The sequence below is a fragment of the Drosophila grimshawi genome, unplaced genomic scaffold (genome assembly GCF_018153295.1).
Source record: "Drosophila grimshawi isolate 15287-2541.00 unplaced genomic scaffold, ASM1815329v1 contig_1377, whole genome shotgun sequence".
NCBI classification, from domain to species: domain Eukaryota; kingdom Metazoa; phylum Arthropoda; class Insecta; order Diptera; family Drosophilidae; genus Drosophila; species Drosophila grimshawi.
The window spans coordinates 1,720,898-1,742,411 of NW_025062900.1; the positions used below are offsets into that span (position 1 = coordinate 1,720,898).

The 21,514-nt window shown below is 34.1% G+C and overlaps 1 protein-coding gene across 1 annotated transcript in view; it reads right to left on the reverse strand.

Moving 5' to 3' along the window:
* The window catches only part of LOC6561455 (protein bunched, class 2/F/G isoform), a 120,547-nt gene that overhangs the window by 25,221 nt on the left and 73,812 nt on the right, over positions 1-21,514 (reverse strand). Inside the window, exon 4 of the mRNA XM_032735882.2 lies at positions 1,909-1,960. Coding sequence (XP_032591773.1) covers positions 1,909-1,960 — 52 coding nt within the window. The remainder of the gene's footprint in view (positions 1-1,908; positions 1,961-21,514) is intronic.

Genomic DNA, 21,514 nt, shown 5'->3' on the forward strand with positions numbered 1-21,514 from the left:
GAGGGAGAAAGAGAGAGTTAACAAGAGAGAGTTAGAGTGTGAGAGAGAGAGTTCTTTACGCTTAATTTTGATTGATTTTCGACTGCCTCAAAGAGTACCATAATAATAGTTTTTAAGTACTTTTTAAGTATGTCAAATGGGAAATTGTCAAAGCTGTGAAACGCTGTTCAAATAGACAACATCAGCATTAGTATTAATTGCAGTTGTTAGTTGATAGAAAAAATAAATTCAAAATATATTTTAAAGAGGATTCGATGTTGTAGCTAATATTTTTAGTGCATAGAAGATCTGTTTGTCGATGAAGATAAAAGGGATCTAGGCTAAAAGAGACATGCTGAGTAAATGTGCAGCTGCTGGCAAAAAACAGTTGCCATAGCCAAATAAATAATTATTAATCACATTTTAAGGCATTGATTCATGAGTTTTACTCAAGAAATGAAACTGATCTGAACTTCTCCTCTATTTAAAATTCTTTCTTGTCTTTTTCGATGTTCTGAGTCTAGTGAATGCGACTGCTTGTCTTAGAATAGAATAAACTTGAATATATTATTATTTTTATTTTATATCGATTGTAATTCAAATTCTTTGCACTATAAATATAGAAATTCGATAAGCACTTGTTGGTTTTTATTCAATACTAATTCAATTAAACTCTTTTTGCTTTTACAAAGACCTTTATCAGAGTCCACGTCACAAAGCAATACATATTCTTTTTTACAATCAATTTTCGACTGCCTACTTTGATAACCATATACAATTTATTGTATTATTTCATTTATTATTTAAGTATTTTCTAAGTATGCCAAAGCCAGAGCAAGTATCTTTATCTTTATGGCAGCTAAGCAACAAAGTCAAGCCTTTTTTGCTATTAGAAAGACCTTTGGCGAAGTCAACGTCACAAAAGGATGCCCTTCTGCAGTGTATTATGCCCGAGCACCTCATAATCTACTTATATAATCGAATTTCAACTCAATAGAATTCTGCTCTTGCATAAGTGCTTTCAGAGTGTCGTTTGTTTTTTGTCGTTGTTTTTGTCAAGGTTTCTCTTTGCTTGCTTGTGATTGAATGTTTGCTCAATGTAAAAGCGTCCAAGAATAGCAGCAGCATCACAATCAAGGCTATATACATATATATTTATATCGACACTATATATACATACAGACAGACAGACATATCTGAGAGTGGGTGCAAAATAAAGCTGACGAGTTCAGAGCTCAATCACAAGCCGCCCACGGCGAGAAGAGTGAGAAGAGCAGCTGCCTGCCATCATCAACATGACAAGAATAATTGTTGATGCGTGGAGGGGGGAGTGAAGGGGTACTTCCAAAGATAACAAACACAGCAAATAATCAGAAACAATTGTCCACTCTTGGGGTTTTTTTAATTGAGTCTAAAAATAGCTGCGATATTATGTGCACAAAAGCATAAAAAACAGAGCGAAAAAAGCATCGGAAACATCGAAACTCAATTGAACTAAATTTGCAGACAATAACAGAAGAGGGACGAAGGGGGGACAAGTGGGGATCTCACTTGAAGTGGGGGGCAAAAGACTTCAAGTGTTGAACAGTGTCTCAATTGATTTTCTGGGTTTCAAGTGAGTAGAGTCGCCGTTAAGTGGAAATAAACCAAAAGATTTTCGATCTGGTTTTTTTTATATCTTCTTTTATGGTTAAACTGTTAAACGATCTGTAATTTTGAGCATTATTCATGGCCAAAACTAAGCGACAACAAATTTGATAGACATTTGAATATTTTTTAAGAAAAATCCAAAAACATACTCAAAATTTACGCTTTTCATTTGCTTATCAGCAGACACTCAGTAAGAACTTTATATATTATATATATATTAATTAAAGACAAGGATTTACGATCTTTTTATAGCACATTTTATGACGAAATTCAACTTACCATTGCCTGTTCGATTTTGTTGTCAATCGCAACTGCACTCGTTCCAGATGCACTGTAAAAAACAAGTATATGTTTGATTATAATCGAGTTGAACTTTATAGAATACATACAATTATTTGATGTATAAATAGAAAATGTAAAAGAATATTTATTAATTTTACAAATAGCTTAATCAAGCTTGATGAAGTATAAGATTTATATGAATGAAGTTTATGTAAATTATGATTATAATGATTTGTTAGGTATATGATTGATCAAAAGTTATGATAGTTATTTATAGTTGTTCTATATATATTTAGCATCTACTTTAAGCCCACTTGGAGGCTAGTTTTGTGCCAGTTTTTATTTGCATATTTTTAACCAACTCATCAAATTATTTTTAATTTTCCCAGCTAACTTCAAATCAACGTCATCAATTAAAAACACATCATTTGATTTGGAATGCAGGGGTTTACTTAACATTTTGACAGTTTTATCCGCAGGCAAAAATTAAAAAAATTGCGGTTTATTTCATTTGACCCTGTCCGGATTGAGGTCAATAAAATATATAATAAAACTTCCTACATGCAAAATGCTAAAATACAAAAAACTTTTGGCACAGTCGGAAAAATAAAAGTGAGCCCCATTAAAACGCAATGTCAAATGCGCAATTAAATTGTCAGTTTTTCGCATCAAAAAAAAAAAATTAAACCCAAAAAAAAACTTAAAAAAAACCCGAGTTTGAACATCAAATTTTGTTGGCGCAACTTTGCCACACGCATATCAGATATAAAACTAACAAGTCTTGAGATAATTGGTTTGGCTCATTAAAATGATTGAATGATCATTCATTGCCACGCCTCCCTACACATACCTCTGCCCCTCCGCCCGCACCCTCCCCCCTTCCACTGTTTGCAACACGGTCTATCAATTTCGAATTTCAAATGGTTTAAACATGTCAGTGGAGCAGCTTGAAATAAATACACACACCGATCGCAGCCAACTATGTATTTCCTTAATTATTGAGTGTTTTCTGTGTTTTTTTCTTTTCAAACAAATTGCAAATTAATTATGCAACACTGGCTAGAAAAACCATAAAAAACAAACACCAACTCAACGAACTGTGTTCGAAATTACATAAAACTTGAATCAGTTACACAGCTCGACTTAAATACAAAAACCTGAAAGCATTTTGGGCACAAACTCTCAAGTCGCAGTTCTCACCTTGAGCAAATGTTTTGGGCTGAAAAAAATAAAAATCCGACAACTGGTTTTTCTTCTCAATTCACTAACGAAAAAATAAAGAAACAAATAAGCAAACAAAAACCTTTCAAGGACTTTTCAAAGCGATAATCGTAAAACATATTCTTGATTATAAACGAAATGATTAGCATGAGTACAGTGAACGAAAAACCGGGCGAGTTCTATAAAAACGGAAAGTCAACTGAATTTGGAACTGTACAATCAGTCGCAGATACACAAATTGGGCGTGGCAGTTGCAAGGTTTTCGTATTTTATGTGTTGCGGGCGGGGTGCCACGCAATTCTCAATTATAGAAATGGCCATATACTTTTTTAATGTGTCATCCAGTAAGATGCCTTTGAACTGATAGCAGCGATTTCGATGAGTCAATCATACAATTTTTATGGTTCGCTTAGCAACTGTGTAACTACTATTTTTGGCCAAGTCAAAGTTGACCACATTCCAACAATTGATAGCAATGCAGGCAATGACTCAGTTAAAAACTTTTGCACAAATGAATGAAAGGCGTCGGGAATACCCCAAAAATATCAATGATTTCAGTTGGGAATGGCAAACGGTTTTTTTATTTATTCAAAATATAGTAAAAATACTTGAAGAAAATAAATAAGAATGCTGCAGTCGAGTGAGCTCGATTTAATTAATTGATTGATTTGCTGATGCACATTCCAAAGTCGTTTGTAACTTTAAAAATAAGTTAATTATTTTATTTATGAGCGATGAGCGAGTGAAAATAAAAAACAACAACAACAATAAAAACATATCAGCACTGTTCGCACAAAACAACAAAAGAAAGAAGAAAAATATAATAAATTTATATGTTTGTTATTTAAATGGATGGATTTGCGCGGCTCGCAAAATAATTAAAGTCGAGTCGAGTGCGACAATAAAAATGCGGCTTGTCTGAGCCGACCGACCGACAATCTGATGATATTTATATATATTTTATAGTGCTCCTCTTTCTTCCTTCGTCATTTTTAATGGGCCATAAAGCCGAGTTGAGCCGGGCCGAGCCGAGTCACGAGACGAGACAAGGACGCTGTGCGAAAGTTTCTTAACCGTCTGTCCTTGGTAAAAGCAACGGATGCAGCAAGGAATGTCGCTACGCCCTCTCCCCGCCTCTCTCTCCAGCCCTATCTCCTTCACTCGTCTATCATCAGACTGCCCCGAAAAGTAAGTGGGCAAAGAATGAAAGAAGAGAAAACAAGAATGAACGCTTATCTTTTGGGCATGCCGATGCTTACATACCCTCCACTTCCCTCCCCGGCAGATAGGTGCCAAATAGCGGATATCTATAGTTCACTATAAATTTAAAAAACCCATCGATGATTGCTTGATTTGTTGACCAAATGTGAGAAGCATAATAAAAAGCATAACTAGTAAATTGGCTTGGGAAAACTTGGTAAGCAAATCATTTAAAATACGATTGTTCCCAATGCAACTTGACGATATAGTAGTCCGATCTAACTGATTTTTTATTTATATGTGAGCAGCATAATAATACGCACATTTCGTTTTTCATTCAAAATCTCATCCAGTGACCTATTTTGCCTATAGCTATATGATATAGTAATTCGATGAGGCCACGACAAAGGAACTATCATCAAGGTAAAAGATGCATATATTCCAAGTAACATCAAGTCAATTTTTAAACAGATGGGACACATGGGTATATCGATTCGTCTCTTATACTGACCAAGTATATATATACTATAGACTACAAACTTTACATCGTATTTATGATACTCTCCCAAAAGGGTAGACAAAAAGTAAAAGTCGCAAGCTGGGCGACTCCAAGTTGAGTGCAATGCCTCATGTGGCGTGACTTTTGTTCTCTTTCTTTCAGTTAATACCAATAAAATATATATACATATATAAATATATATATTGCATATATATTTTTGCCAATGTCATTGCGGACAACGGTCAATGGCTTTGTAAGGCGCATTTGATAAAAACAAGCCACAAAAAGTCCAACGAAATGAAACGATATAAATAATTACCCAATAACTAAGACAAATACACATTTTAATATTTAACGTTCGAAATAAGTATTATAAAATGCTGCACAGAACTTTTGTTAAACAGTTATGTCAACAATTAGACGAAGGGGATGACCCTAATGATATTATTATTGTCTCTTTTTTAGCTAAAGCAATAATTATCAATTAATTAGTCGTCTTAATTAAGTATTATAAAATCTCCAACTATCTCTAAAGATTTTCAATAATGTATTAACGTTAAGTGGGATATCGCCCAAAATATCTTAAAGATTAGTCTTTCATTTCTATGTTTATGTATTTAATTTTTTTTTCGTAGTTTGCAGACTTTTAGTATTTAATACAAAAATATATCAATAAGTCCATCTAATCAATATTCTCAAAATTTCAAACATTAGCTGAAGCTCAGCACAGAGCAAGTTAATTTAAATATTATTTATATGTTTGAAGTCGAAGCACAAGCCTAAGTAAATAGAATGTAGAATCGCAATCAAATCAATTTGAACACATTGCTAATCTATAATCTATAATCCCTGAACTAACAGACCTCCACCCCAATTATTGAACGTGAGCTCAGCTCAGATTAGATCATTAGATCGTCAGATCGTTGGCACGAGAACAGCATTAGGGGTGCCTGATCATGATCAGCAACATCATTATCATCAACATGCGAATAATAATTAAAACCGGTTCGCAGCTGTTTTGCTGACGTCACAAGCGCCAAATAGTCAAAGACACAAGACACAAGCCAAACAAAAGTGAGTAAGAAGCCAAATAAAGACGAAAGCACGAAATGAAAAATAGGAAAGACGAAAACAAACAAAAAAAACAGTGCAAAGTTTATTAAAGTTCAAGCGTCGCCCCTACAAACAACAATGATGTCATTTTTTATTACTTTATATTTTATTTCGTTTGTTTTTTTTTTTTTATCGTATTTCTACTTTTTTGTTTTTCAATTTCAATTTAATTTAATTTGATTTTAAGCACAAACAAATCATGTTTTTGTTGTTGGAGCACGTTTGGTTGCCGCCTGCAAGCTTAACTTGCCAAAATCACGTGATCAACACTGTTTTGTATCGCTTTGCAACACAATAAATATGTGTGTCAAAGAGAATACACAAGTATCGCAGTTACGAGGCCGAAACCTGAATACTCTGCGCAGACAGAAACTCATTAATTGATAGGACTTGTTTATACACTGACCTGGACCTGAACCTGAATTACAAAAGGGAAAAATGAATATAGTGAAGAAGAAAGCACCTTAGACCCCACATAAGATTTATATATATTCTTGATCAGCATCAAAAGCTGAATCGATTTATCCATATCTGTCCGTTACTCTGCGTGGAAAAAACGAATGATTATATACCGTGACATATTATTGATCGGTTGTTTTTGTGACTTTATCAAGATTGGATAAGGCAGACATAAGTAAACATATTTCCTTATCTAACATATGAATATGAACAGTTCTACTACGTATTTAACTGCTGAATGCCCTGGAACGAGCTCTCGAAACTAGAGCATTTGAACTTGTTTTCTCTTTGACGTTTTCCTTTGTTAATTATACTTTTGTGTGTTGTTATTTACAATATATGATTAGGTTTTTATACTTTTTATAGTCCACTCAATATTTTTATAGTGCCGGTTCTTATAATATATATTACGCATTAAATATTAAATTTTTATAGGACAATAAAGAGAACACAACAGCAGCAGCACTATTGTTACATAACTTTAGGTTCTGTTTAAACAAGTGTTGCATAGCTCAATAAACAGTTACAAGGCACTATATACACCTCCCCCCTCTCTCGCTCTCTCCCTCTCTCTGTCTGTCTCTCATTTGCGTCTGGCTTCCTTCAAGACTTTTAACTAGTCGGATACGTAATATTCAGCTGTATTTGCTGGCGCCGCAAAGCAAAAAATAAAAAAAATAAATGAAAAAAAGTTGACGTGCCAATTTTGTGTTTGCGATTTTGTTGTTTTGACTGCAACAGTTGCAAATTCAACGGCAACGGCAGCAACTGCAAATGCAAGCACATCAAATTACACGCCAATTGCCAGACAAATTAATCGAATCGAATCGAAACGTTTCACTCCTCTCTCTTTCTACCCGCTCCCTCTTTCTGTCTATCGGTCTCTGTCTGGCCTATTGCCAATTGGCCAAGCCACAAATTAGTTAGTGTCGCTGCACTTTGGCATTTCTCTTTTTGGCCAGGCCAAAATGTTGCCCAGCTATTTTTGATTTCACTCAAATATCAAGCAATAACAAAGACTCTATTCCAGATAAATTTAAGTGTATTTTTAATTGCGGATGTGGCAGCTTCAAAAAGTTGCCCCTTTTCTCATTCGGCATTTCCATTTCGAGTTCTATTCCCATTTTCATTTACAGCTTATGCTGCATTTTTTTTGTATAAACTTTGGGCTCACGTTGCATAAACACAAACAATGGGAATGCGAATTCCAAATGGGGAATGGCTCTTGTTGTTGAATAATTGAAAATGAAACAACAAACAACACAACTCCTCTGTTCAAGTCAGCAAAAAAAGAACTATGCAAGTTTAGAAGTGCGCAACTGCGTAATACTCTGTCTTTGTGTTGTATACTGACCAAGTAGAAAACTCTTTAAAAGCAGACAGCTGGCAAGGCAGCAATATTTTTTTATAATATTTAATAAATATAATAATTCGAAAAAAATAATAAATAACTTTCAGAATTATAAATTTGTGCTTGATTTTCTTTCGTTTTCATAAAATCAACATTTTTATTTTAATATTAATTCAATTTAAATAAGGTTTAAGCGATGTTTTTTACTTTCTCACTTTCTTTTCTTTTTCACTTCTAAAAACCAATTCATAAGTTCCTTAAACTTACAAATTTGAAAAACTCCAGCAACTCCTTTGGCTATAAACCCATTTCCCTTCAATAAAGAGTGTATATAAAAGAGAACTGACATATATAACATTCCTTTTATATATATGTAGTATCAAATGTAAGTTAAAGTTTCCTTTCTTTGCATTTATTCCCGTTATGACAACTACTTCTGGGGATCTCTCAAGTGTTTATTTGCATTGCCGTCGTTTTTGTCGGATTTTGTTTACGACATGAGGAAGTGAACGAAATCGTCACGAAAACGTTTAGATTATAGGGCTCTATGTGTGTATTCGTTATATACACTATATATGTGTATATATATATGAAAAGCAGGAAGTCAATGGACAACAAAGTTGAAAGCATACCAAGTAGTTGCAAACAATAATAATAATAATTTTATTGCGAATGCGCATTGTGTACTAAATCAATTAATGATTGCTGGTAGGAAAGCGGAAAAATTAGACTTCAGTTCAACTGGGAATACTTTTAATTACTTGATTGAGAACTATGATTAGATTAAAATTAATAAAAAGAAATGCGAAAAGTTTACTTCAAATATTAATTCATACAGCAAATTGAAAGAAAGAAATGCCAGGGATACTCGAGATTATTTTTAAATGTTGCTTAAAGTTTTATTTTATTTATATATTTTTTTGTTTATTTATTGTTTCCAATTCGAAATTAAAGGCAAAATATCAATATATAATTGGTTTACCATATTTTAAGCAAATAAATTCTTGCTTAACTTAAAATAACAATCAACAGCTAAAGTTAAATAATAAGTCAAATATTAGCACAACTATTTTGACAGTAAAAATTAGATTGTTTGGTTGCCAAGCGAGCGAAGTAAGACACGATTTATGAGTCAATATATATAGACTATATATGTGTATACTATTTGCAGAGACGACTCATAAGCCAGCATATATATAATTATAGATATGCTGCTAATTTGTTGTTATTGATTGATCTGTCTGTATTCTCTATATCTATTTATAGCAATCAATGCTGATCTATTTTCAATTGCATTTAGCTTAAAAGGCGTCTTTATTTACTTGTAGCAATTGAACTAAAATTAGCTTAATATTTTATATATGGGTCGGTTATCGCTTGGATTGCAAATTGTGTCTACTAGTTGGCCCCTAAGTGTGTGTGTGTGTATGTGTGTGTATCTCTTAGATACTGGTTATGCTTGTTCAGTTTCCTGTGTGTAAAGTAAAATCATTCGGCAGTCCGCATTACATCATCGCCAAATGCATCATTAGTTGATCCATTTTAGGTTTATAACTTCTTTTTTATACCCTACCAAATCATATAAAAATGTTAAATCAAATTTAAAATTAAAGTAAATAGTTAAAGAGAAAGAGAGAAAATTCTATTGCAATTCTTTAAAAACTCTATAATAGCTACTTCTCTGCCAGGGTATTTAAATTCCCTCATTCATTCTTCTCTATTTATTTTGGTTTTGTTTTTATTTGCGCCTGACCCCATTGCATTTTTTGATCCGTTACGCGTCCAGTTGAGCAACTTGTTGCAGGCAGATGAGTTGCCGCCAAGCAGCAAGTTGTAATCGGCACGCGTTGCCAACAGAAGTTGAGCCAGTTGAGTTGAAGCCTGGCAAGTTGGCGACACTTTAAGGCTTCCTACAACATGCCTCAACTTCGGTTCCGACTTGCCACAAAACCGGTTCGCTAGTTGGTGGCATTAACTGCTTATTTTTCTCGATATTTTTGTTGTTGTTTAGGGCTCATACAATGTTGCCAATGTTGTTTCTGTTTTTGTTGTTGCCCTTTGTTTATATTGTTTTTTTTCTTGGTTTTTTTGTATCGCGTCTTTTTTTTTGTGTTGCGTTTTCATATCGTTAAATGATTGACTTTTTAATTGGGTCAGGGACAAAAGCGGCGCATTGAAATGCCATTTTATACTGTGTGTGATTTTTGATTTATTTCTTTTTTCTTACATTTTTTTTTTTTTGCTTGAAATCGAATTGCAATTTCTTATCGCCTTTTGTTTATCATCGTTTTGCGCTGCGAAATGTCTGATGTAATTTTGTTGAGCAATAGAAAAACTGAAGATTCAATAATAACATATTGTGAATTGTTTCTTATATTTGAAAATCAATTTAATTATAGATAAATTGAAATAATCTTCATAGCGAAAATACCAGTTTAATTGAGAACTAGGAAAATTGCTTTGAATTAATTGATTTATATATATAATATAAGATTAGTTTAATTAAAGGATATGTTTGATTTTATATCTTATACTTCAAGAGTTTTAACTTTTGATAAAATTTTTAGTGATGCTGTTACTTTAAAAATAAAACTGGCAAAGTTTATGACACCAATAAAACTAATCCCCCAGTTAGCTATAGATAGATAATAACAGTACTTCTCACACATTAAGTTTACCAAAGAGATTAAAATCTATTAGAGCTTCTGTTAGCTTTTCGATAAGCAACAACAAAGAATTGTCTATATCTATATAGAGCTCTTATCGGTGCAGTCTAAAATTAGATCTCAACTGAAGAATATAAAACAAGAATAAAACGGTTAATTGTGACTTACTCGTTCTCTGGTAGAAAATAATCAATGTACTTCATGACGACTTCTCGCACGGGATCCTGTTGTTTACCCGATATACTTGGATACATATCGAAATCCATTTTGATAATGTTGATATGATTAATATTATTATTATTACTATTACTATTGCTCCCGGCTTCAGTTTTCATTATCGAATTGAGAGCTTAATAAAATGTGCTCGCTTTTATTGGGAGGTGTGCTTAATATGCCGTAATGATATGCTCAGTTTAACTGTTATACACACAAATATGCTTGCCCCCTTTTTTCTTGTTGTTCTCTTTTTCTTGTGACCTTTACTGTCGCTTCTATTTTGACTTGTGTTTTTTTTATCTACTCAAATTCTCAGCTATTTTGTTTTAAATGCGTTTCACTTTTTTGCTGCTGCGCTTTTAATACCGTTTTGTTGTTTTCCTATATTTTGGCGACTTTTGGGCAAGAGAGCTTTTATGTTTTTGCAATGCGTTTTTGTTTGGTTTTGTTTTATTAACAACAACAATAAGAGAGCAGCTCTAGTATTTTTATGCTGGCAGTAACAGCAGGAGAGTGAGCGAGACGGCTGCTTATTCAGCAGAGAGAATTGTTTCCCTGTTATACAGTTAATAAGCAGAATTCAGCGGTTGCTCTCTCTTTCTCTGTCACGCTCTCGCGCTCTTTGTGTGCTTGCTTACGAAAGAAAAAACAAAATGCGCGCGAGACGTTTTCTGTTAAAATACTTTTGTTAGCTGCAATATTAATTGTTTATAAGCGAGTGCAGATCATTTATTTCGTCACACTTAATTTCTTTGTACTCTCTCTCTCTTACACATACACTCACGCACAGTATTAAACAATAGAAACACACATACTGAAAACACATAAAAAATACAGAATTTAAACGCGAGTGCAACGCAAAACAAATGCCAAGCAAAACACAAAAACAAATGGTTTTTTTTTTAGTTAATTAATTAATGTCTGTAATTTTTGTTCGTGTTTGCTGCTTCTCAGAGCTTCTCAGCATAACTGAAAAAAACTGACTGAAGCACTGGCAAAGTTCGCTTTGGCTTCTTTTGCTCTGCTGCTGCTGCTGGTGCTCTGCTGCTGCTCTGTTGCTGCTGTTGTTCCGTGAGAGAGCGCTGCGCTGCTTACTGACTGACTGACAACAACAACAACAGCGAACCAGGTTACAGCAGCGACGCCAGGCGGCAGCTTTTGGTGGTTGCTTTTTAAAGTTTGCATTTGACTGCTGCCGCAGCCGAAAGTTTTCTGCTTTTTTCATGTACCCGCAAAAGGGCAGCTCAAAAGCAAAGCTTACAACTAAACGAAGCCTAACTCACACACACAATTGCATTCAAGCGTAAACAAACAATCAAGCAAAAGAAATGCCCAAAAATAAATGGTGTTTTTATTTGTTTTTGGTGCCTGGCATTAGTTAATTTATATGCAAACGACCATGTCTGACAAGAACTCACTCTCTCGCTACCTCTCTCTCTCTCTCTCAGCCAGCACAAAAAAGCAACATGGCTGCTTGCAAAGCTTTGCAGCTGAATAATGCAATGCGCGCCAAGAGAGAGAGAGGGAGAGCGCCAAGAGAGAGCGCGCTTGTCAGCAAACAAGCAATACAGATCGAGAGAGCGAGCGCAGAGAGAAAAAAGAGCGGACGCACATTTTTTTTCAACGGCAAAGAACTTTTGAAACTCAGCGAAGCGTCGCAGCAGCGGCGGCAGTAGCAACAGCAACAACAATACTCGATTGCCACGTTGTGCGACAGTGTACAAAATAAGTAACTATTGCTAAACCAAAAAAAAACAAAGCACATCAGCTCAATAACCCGAGACGAGCAGCAACCTCTCCCCCGCCCACCCACAACGTGCTCGCTGCCAGACGAATAGATAAAAGGACTATTGGAGGAGGGGTACTTAGCCTGCAGTTAAAACAGCTGATTTCGCTTTATCTGGGACGTGCTTTATACCAAAAGCTTTTTATGCTGTTGCCCAACGGGGAAGGAGTGGGGGAATAAGAAGCTCTAAAGCTAAAACATCCCCCAAAAGTAAATAACAAGCTTACCATACCAATTTTTGAATTTGTTTGATTTCATGATTTGTGCAAATTGCGAAATGCAAAACTCACCTGCAAGTAGAGAGAAAAATATGTATAAAATTAATAAAAAGTAATAAATATTTAGACATAACATGAACATAAGCATAAAAGGCCACAACATACAATAACTGTGCTTCCGCAAAAGCTCTCTTCAGCCTCTTTAGGCTCACAAAATGTATTTAATTTTATTTTTTCGCAATTTTGCTTTTAACGACTTTGGCAACGCCACAGCAACATAAGCAACAATTTCGAAAGCCCATTAAATGTAGAAAATTGTTGCCGGACACGCACGCTATAAAAAATACTTCAGAGTGAAAGAAAAAGAAAATGTGCGTAACGCTTTCGATCCATAACAACAACAACAATAATAATAACAACAACAAGAGTATTATATATATTTTTGTTGAGATGGGTTCCACAATTAGTGGGAAATTAGGGCGCTATAGAAACGGATTACGTAAATATCTTAAATTACTATATGCAGCAGAGCTAATTATGACAAAAAGAAAGCCTTTTTTTATTGCTGGATTATATTTTGGGCTTATTTGAGTTGAACTGCTTTGATTTGTAGTATTCAGAAGAATTTGGGGTCTTGAAATCAGTTACAGTGGAGGAAATTCTGCTTCAGATTTAGGAAATATATTCTTGTTTCAAGTGCAAAACGTCTAAAAATTATATTTTTATATTGAAGACCGTTTAATCTTAATCGTGAACTTTAAAATTAAAGAAAATATAAAACAATGACATCAAAAATGTATCATTAAACCTTTAAAGCAATTTTATCCTTTCAAAATTACTTTAATCTTTTTTTTATTTTTAAATTAATGAAGCAGTTAAAAAGAAAATAAAAAATAAATAAAATAAAATAAAGCGTATAAAAAATAAATTTATGGGTAACATTAATAATCTTGAATTAAGTCCGTTGTCTGTTTTCTTCTCATTTTCATTTTCATTTGCATTGCCTTTGTCTTTAGAGAAAACAAAAAACCTTACATGCAAAATCCATCATTAAAACTGTAATGTAATTTTACAAATTATAATAATTTTATATATTTTTTTTTTAATCTTCCACATTTGTCAGTTGTTGAGTAATTGAGAGTATTACGACAATGCAAATTGTTAAAGTCAATGCGATTAATTTATTTTCAGACACATGTAAATGAAGAAAAAACACAAAAAGAAGAAAAGCAGATAAATACAATAAACAAATACAATATCTTTTTGTTTTAGCGATATTGTTGACAACGCTTGCGATTTTTGTTGTTATTGTTGATGTTGTTGGGGGGGGAAGCCCAAATTTGTTGTTTGTTTGCTGCTAATGAGTGGTGTTCGTTGTTGTCGTTGTCTTTTATTGGCTGTTAACGTGTTGTTTATTGCTGATTACTTTTGCTCGCACAAAGCAACAGCAGCAACAAAAACAACATTTGAATTTGACACGCCCCATCAATTAGCAAAACACCCACAGAGAAATATCAAATAGATATATATATAGAAAAGAAATTGGCAACAACAACGTGTGTTCATTGTGCAACAGACAGCAGCAGCAGCAGCAGCAGCAGCTGCTGGAAAAAAGCTTGTTGCATGTTGATTTCTTGTTGTTGCCTGCCACTGCTGACAGTCACTTCCAGGCATTGTTTGCGTTGTTGTTATGAAACATTAGACACCACAAACAACCACATAAAAATAGCAACAACAACAACCACATCTTATAAACGGCAAATTATCCGCTGCCGCTGGCAGCTGCAACAACTGCAACAAACTACAACCACAACAAGTGCAACAACAATGAAAATCGTGAGTCTGCAGCGCATTTTTCTTCTTTTTACTTTCGTTTTTTGCAAGTCTTTTTCTCTATTAAATGCTACGTGCAACAATGTTGCAAAGCAATTTGATGCCTCCATTTTTGGGGGGCGGGTGGCTGACGCTGGGCGTGGCTGACCTCTGGCATGGCACAAAAAAATAGAGAAAAAAAGCGAAAGGCAAGCAACCCGATGTCAAGTTCAGCTCAAATCGCAATTAAACATAATAAGTACTATCCGATAATAGACCCACTGGCAGAGAGAGTGAGAAGGTGGGAGAGAGAGAGAGAGAGAGAGTGAGGACATCTGTTCAGGTCAAGTTGTAGTCAAGGTGGTGCTCAGAGAATTCACCTCTATCTAACTTATCTGTCTTCTCCCTTCAAGTAAAGTTAACTTAGAACACAGAATATTTTTCTTGGTTTAATCTTCAGATTTGAACTTGATCAGCTCTTAAGCCTTTCCATTATTTGCTTAAGGACCTTAAGTGGTAGTCGTCAGAAATTGTACCTCTATCTAACTTATTTTTCTTCTCTCTTCAGGTATGTGATACCCCTATAACAGAGTTTATCTCTCTACGATTTGACATTGATGAGCCTTTGAAGTTGTAGTCAAGGAGCTTAAATTGTAGTCCTCTGAAATTTCAACTTTATCTAACTTCTTTTTCTTCTCTCTTCAGTTATATGACACCTGGCGCTCAGACAATCCTTAGTTGCAATCCTGTCTCTGGATTTACTCTTCACATTTGAATTTGAGCTGGTCTTTTACCTTTCCAGCTGTAGTCAAGAAGCTTAAGTTGTAGTCCTTTGAAATTTCACTTTTATCTTGCTTCTCTTTCTTCTCTTTTCAGTCTAAATGCGGATAGTTATGCAAATGGCACCTGGAACAGCGATTACCTGTAGTTGCAACCTCTTTTGTCCTCTTTTTGTTTACTCTGCATATTTGAACTTGTCGAGGTCTTCAGCCTTTCACTGACGTCGTCGTGATAATAAATCAAACAAATAATGACAAACATATTTATTTTAAATAAGCGAAGCACATACGAAACAAGAAAGACAGCTTTGGGCACGTCGAAGATTAAATACCCTAGCAGACCGGTGTAAAACTGTCCTCATTTAAATTTCATTGTAAAAGTTATATAAAGCAATATAAATAACACACCTGAACTCTAATACATTCTAAGTTTCCTCAAAATAGAGTAAAAAATAAATATGCTGATCAAGAATATATATTATGGATTTCTTCGATGCGTTACATACGTTCCAACCAAATCGTAATACCCTCGGCAAGTTGAAGAAAAGCAACGGAAATACTCGAGATTAAGAAGAAAATATCGCCATTAATAATGTTTTTATGGATTGCTATAAAGCTTAAGCTTAAGCAGCACGATTGTGAAACACTTTTGATTTTGTTTTTGCTTTGATCGCATAAATCTTTCCATAACTTTGTTACTGACGTCATCACGTCATCACTTGAGAAAATAAAAGAGAAGGTCTCAGCCGAAAAAATAAAAATATATGCTGGTATTTGCTTGTGCCTCATTTTGGTTTGTTGTCTTTTTTTATTTTTAATGAATCATAAAAGCAACAACGTAAGTACTTCCAGATAAAAGCGAAATATTTGCGCGGCCACTACAAAAAAATATTGTGTGTGCCTCATAATCATCTGAGCACGGCACAGTGGCGTCACAAGGGTGAGCGAACTGAGTGCAACAGATGAGAAAACCCCAATGAAAACTGCAAACTGAAAAAAAAACCCAAGATCTCAATAAATTAATGAGTCCGCCAATGGAAACTTCAATTATTATTCAGAAAGCATCTTTCCAAAAACAAGGGTTTTTCTTTTTCCTAAAATTTAGAAAATATATGTCTAAATTTCAGTGTCCTTTTTATAATTTTGCAGCAAAGTATTTCAAAGATGTCACATATGCAAAACCTTTAGATAGTTTATAAATTGCAGTAAATTGCATTATTTGTTTCTGAACTTTAGAAATCATTTCTTAAATCAAGAAAAAATGATCAGTTATCAGGCAATTTTCTAAATGATTAAATGAGAAAAAAAGCACAAAATGTGGTGTTGATGAGTCAATGTGCAACTCTGTGACGATGACAGACGCACCGAAAACCGATAATCGATAACATCAAAAGCACAGCGCAACAAATTGAATGACGTTGATTCATTAAGATGTCAAAGTGAATAGATTGTTTGTGACATCATAGTTAAAAGTAGCAGAACGACAGACTGGCTGACGACGACTGTCCTTAGCTAATCAGCAGCAACAACAGCAATCGTTAATCGCTATCAAACGTTATCAGTACTGTTTTGCAGCTGTGTTGCGAAACGTGTTCGGAATTTGAATGCCCTGCGATTTGTGCGCTTCTTTTTGCCATCTGCGTCGTTAAATTGACCGCAAAGAAAATTGTGTTTCTAGGCACGTTTTGACCCGCTAGCCTTAACCGCCCCTCCTCCTCGCTCTATACCCTTTGCCGCTCTCTCTTTCTCTCTCTTTCCCTCTGTATCAGGCGCGATTCACATGCAAGACGACAACAAGACATCAGTTCACCTTAGTCGCTGCCGCCCCTCAATTGTTGCCACGCCCTCGCTCTATCAATTATCAATAATGCAATATGCCAATATGCAAATGGGCAAACTGTGCAAACGTGTTTTTCTACAGTCAAATCAATTAAACTGGGCTTTGTTGATAGTCCACACACAGCTACAGCTAAGCTAGCTGGTGAATATGAATACGAATACGAATGCATTTATGGGTGCACCCAACCTATTCGAATAGCTCAGCTGTGTTAGTTGTCATCTATGCACTTAGATAAGCACTTCAGCTTATTGGATTACTTGAATTGTTGGCTTTTACTCGAGGCAAAAGTGACCATTTCTACTTCCTTCTAAACCCAACCGACTATCAAACATTAATGGATAGCTATAAAGACGTCAATAGCAATGCTTGTATTGCTAGTATTTAAGAAATTGGATTACATATTTTCTGTTAATTATAGTCAGTTACTTTTAGTTAATTTAAATTCCTTAATATAAAAAAAGCCAGCACCAGAAATGATTGATGAAGCTATTATTTATTTAGCTATTAATTATTATTATAAACCTTCTTAGTTAAATTTCCGCTTTTGGTATACAAATTATACAATTTCCTAGTTTCATTTTAGTCGTTCATATAACACATATAAATCTTTCTTAGTTAAATTTTCGATTTTCTTATAACAGTTATGAAAGTGACTAGTAAAATTTTCGCCTATCGATTCATTATCTGATTTGTATGAGATTTTCGATTATTGATTAAATCTAATTAATCTAATAAAATGATCTAGAACATCGCTGACAGATTTGACTCTTCATCAATTAAAATCAATTATTTTTTATTGTATAATTCTAATAATACGTATTACTTGTCAATGTTGCTGATTACATTGTGTTATAGTGTTATATTCAAAAATTCATTCAGAATATAGAATTTGCGTGCAACAATCAATATTGAAATGCATCGTTATAGGTATATTTATAAATATTTAAATATAAATGCTATTAGGGTCATTATTGTGATCTTCTATATTATTATTCTAATTCCTAACATATATTAATCGATCTTCTTAGCTATAAGCTCAACACGCCAGAAAATAAATTGTCTTGAATAAATTATTGAAATAAAATAACAAATTTACAATTTCAAGCAATTTAAATACAAAGTTGTAGCTGGATAAATGCTGGATAAACCAATCAACATACTAATTATATAAATGATTTCATAATGCATTAATTATATGAAGTATCAAGTCTGTGATTAATATAATACATTGATGCTTTTTTATTAGCAATTAATTACCCTAAGAATTTTTTATAAACGGATATGCGCAGTTTGTGTCAAATATATAACAAATATCTTTTGCATATGCTTATTTCGTTGTAAATATCAACAGTTGGTATTGCAGGGTATCTCTTGGTGCAGCAACTTCAACAAGAACCTTTTCACTTGCCAAGTTATAATTATTTTCAGTACTAAAACAATGGCGGCGCGAACAAAAGATTTCAATTATGGCTAAGATAGATTTTGTGCTAAACAAAAAATGAAAAAGCATCTTTTGTTCTCAGATACTTTTCGCCTCGGCGGGTGGCTGACAGCAACAACAACAACTGAGAACAACAACTGACAACAATAACAACAACAGCAACAAAACAACAACCACGAAAACATTTACCCTTGACATTTTGCTCAATGTCAAATTGTGTTAAATTAACCAAAATATGAAGAAAATAATGCAGTTGAAAATACTTTTGTGAATGATACCCTGGAAATTAAGGTTGGTTTGGGTTAATACCTATATTAATACAGCCATAGCTTTAATAAAACTGATCAGTTTTCAGTTATGGTTTTAACTTAAATTATGCTTAAAATTATGCTCCCAAAAAAATCCTGATCAAAATTTATAGCGACAAACGCTTCCTCAAAGAAATTTATGCGCAATTTTTGCTACTAATAAAAAAAAGAGAACAATTCGAAACGCAAAATAAATTTACGAAATCAATAAATTTACGTTGAAAGTAAACAAAATGGTTGCCTTTCCTAAACATTTTTTTTTTAACCTTATTTTAGTGAAAGAACAAATAAACAAAAGTCGATAAACAGAAGCGAAATGGGAATCAGAAACAATAACAGAACCTCAATTTAGAGGTAGGCATATTATTATGCATATATCATAAAGCGAGCACAATAACAAAAAATTGTAGCTTACTTCTAAATGGAAATGTGGCGCCGGTTGTAATATATTTTGTGTTGGAGGAAGGGGTTCGAATACCCTGGGAGGTAGGCCATGTGGTCGCCATTAATGTCTGATTCAAATATACTCTCGGAAAAGTACACAACTTGTAGTGGGGAGCACTTCGACAAGGTCAAAAGCAGTGCAAAAGTCAAAGGTTCGATTAGCAAATACCCTTAAACAAATAAAGCGGGTATATAGCAACTTTCAGATATATTATCATCAATTGGGTCAAAAAGTATCCTTTCCGAAGTTTAAGAAATATATAAAATCTTAATAATGAAGGTAGAAAACATCCTGTAGCAAGTTAAAGATAGAATACTTAGGAACTTTCGCTACTTTACATAATGTATCATCAACAAGGCCAAAAGCAAGCCAAAAGTTAAAGGTTCGAACAGAAAATACTCTGTTGTAAGTTGAAGAAATTGGTCATACAGATTATATATATACATATAGCAATAGAGTGGAGGTTAGTTTATATAGATACTTTCAGGACTTCACATATATTTCACAGTTGTCATTATGTGTCACAGCATAAGCAACCCTCTCTCACAACCCCTCTGCTCGAGGGGTATAAGATATATTCAAAATGTGAATAAATCAACATTGACTGCTCTGTTCAAAGGAAATAAATTTCATTGGCCTGATGCTAATTAATGGCGAACGCTACAAAACACAAAAATTGTACTTTTTTCAGACGACTCGGTTTTGGCCAAGTTAATTTCAACATAAACAAACAAATACAATTGTTAAATATTTTCTTTGGTGTCTGTTATTTTTTTCGTCTTCTTTTTCTTCATTATTTTTTTTTAATTTTGTTTGCTTTGAGCTCAACGCTAAAATATAAAAACAACAACAGAAAAAAAGAAGCAAAAGCTGAGCTAAAAAAAACATTTTGCAGGCCTATGGCAAGCGCAAACATCTGTAGTCTTTATATAGCTCTGAATATCATGGATATACCATATAGATATAGATATAGGCACACACACACAAACACACACACATGCATATTGAATTGACCATGAAAAATGTTTTTGCCTGCTGCTGTCTACTGTGTGTGTGTATCTGTGTTTGTGTGTGTGTGTGTGTGTGTGGGGGTGTCTGAGTGGGTTTTTCTCAGGTGTGCCATTACAAAATATTTGCATTTCGGCGTCTAGACACAAAATCATTTTGAAAGTGTAATAAAGTTGAATGTGTTACAAATCAAACCAGTTATAAACCTTTATGTACTTAGGTAATCATAAATATTCATATAAACACCATTAAAAAACACAATAAATGGTTAAGAACATCTGTGGCAAATGCACATATATCTTGTTGATATGAACAATTTATTCATTTAACATCATTAAAGATAATGCTTGGAAGGCCTTTAGATCAGCTTTTAACTGCAATTGAGGCTTTTAATTTTTTCAATTTGCAATCATGTATGGAAAACAACAAGGAACAACTAACTAAATCAAACCGAAAATGAGATACTCTTCCAGAAGTGAATCATTATCAACCGATTATTTCTATGAAAGCTATATGCTATAAGTATTGAATGTTGAGACCCTCTGACTCGAACTGTTGTGCCCCTTCTGAGCCTATTGCTCCTCCATCAATCCTAATTCCTGCACAAATGCTAGAATCTTTGTTGTCAATCAAGCCTAGATTGTTTCAAAATCAACTTCAACAATGTCAAGCAAATCAAGTTGACAATCTTTCTCCACATATCAGCGGCTTCTAGATTAACCAGCTGACCAGTTTTTGTTTTTCTTTTTCGATTGAAAATAAAAGTAATCGATCGGATATATAAATAGTAAAACCGCAACGCAGTCGAGTGGATGGCTTTGACAGACAAACAGACGAACCCATTGAGGAAAGCTTCCAAAATGGGAATGGAAATGGAGGCAAGTGTTTTCTGTTTTCACGCTGCTTTTCCGTTTCAGTGCACACTAATCAACCATGCAAGCGTCAGAGAGAGAGAGAGAGGGAGAGAGAGAGGGAGAGAGAAAGGCTATAAATGAAGCTCAAGTTAAAAGCCTGTGACACGAAAAGGTCAAAGGTCGCGCCAAGGGGGTCCATTTACCTTTTGGGCCGTTGACACAAAATACACAAAAACAAAGTATAAAAAATAAAAATTAATATTCTTATTGTGTTTGCTATTGTTGTTGTTTTGTATTAGCTATTTGCTTTTGTTACAGTTTTAGATTGCCAAAGGTAATCAGCCAGCTCAGAGGGTGAAGAGGGGGAGGAGGCGCACACAGTCGCCG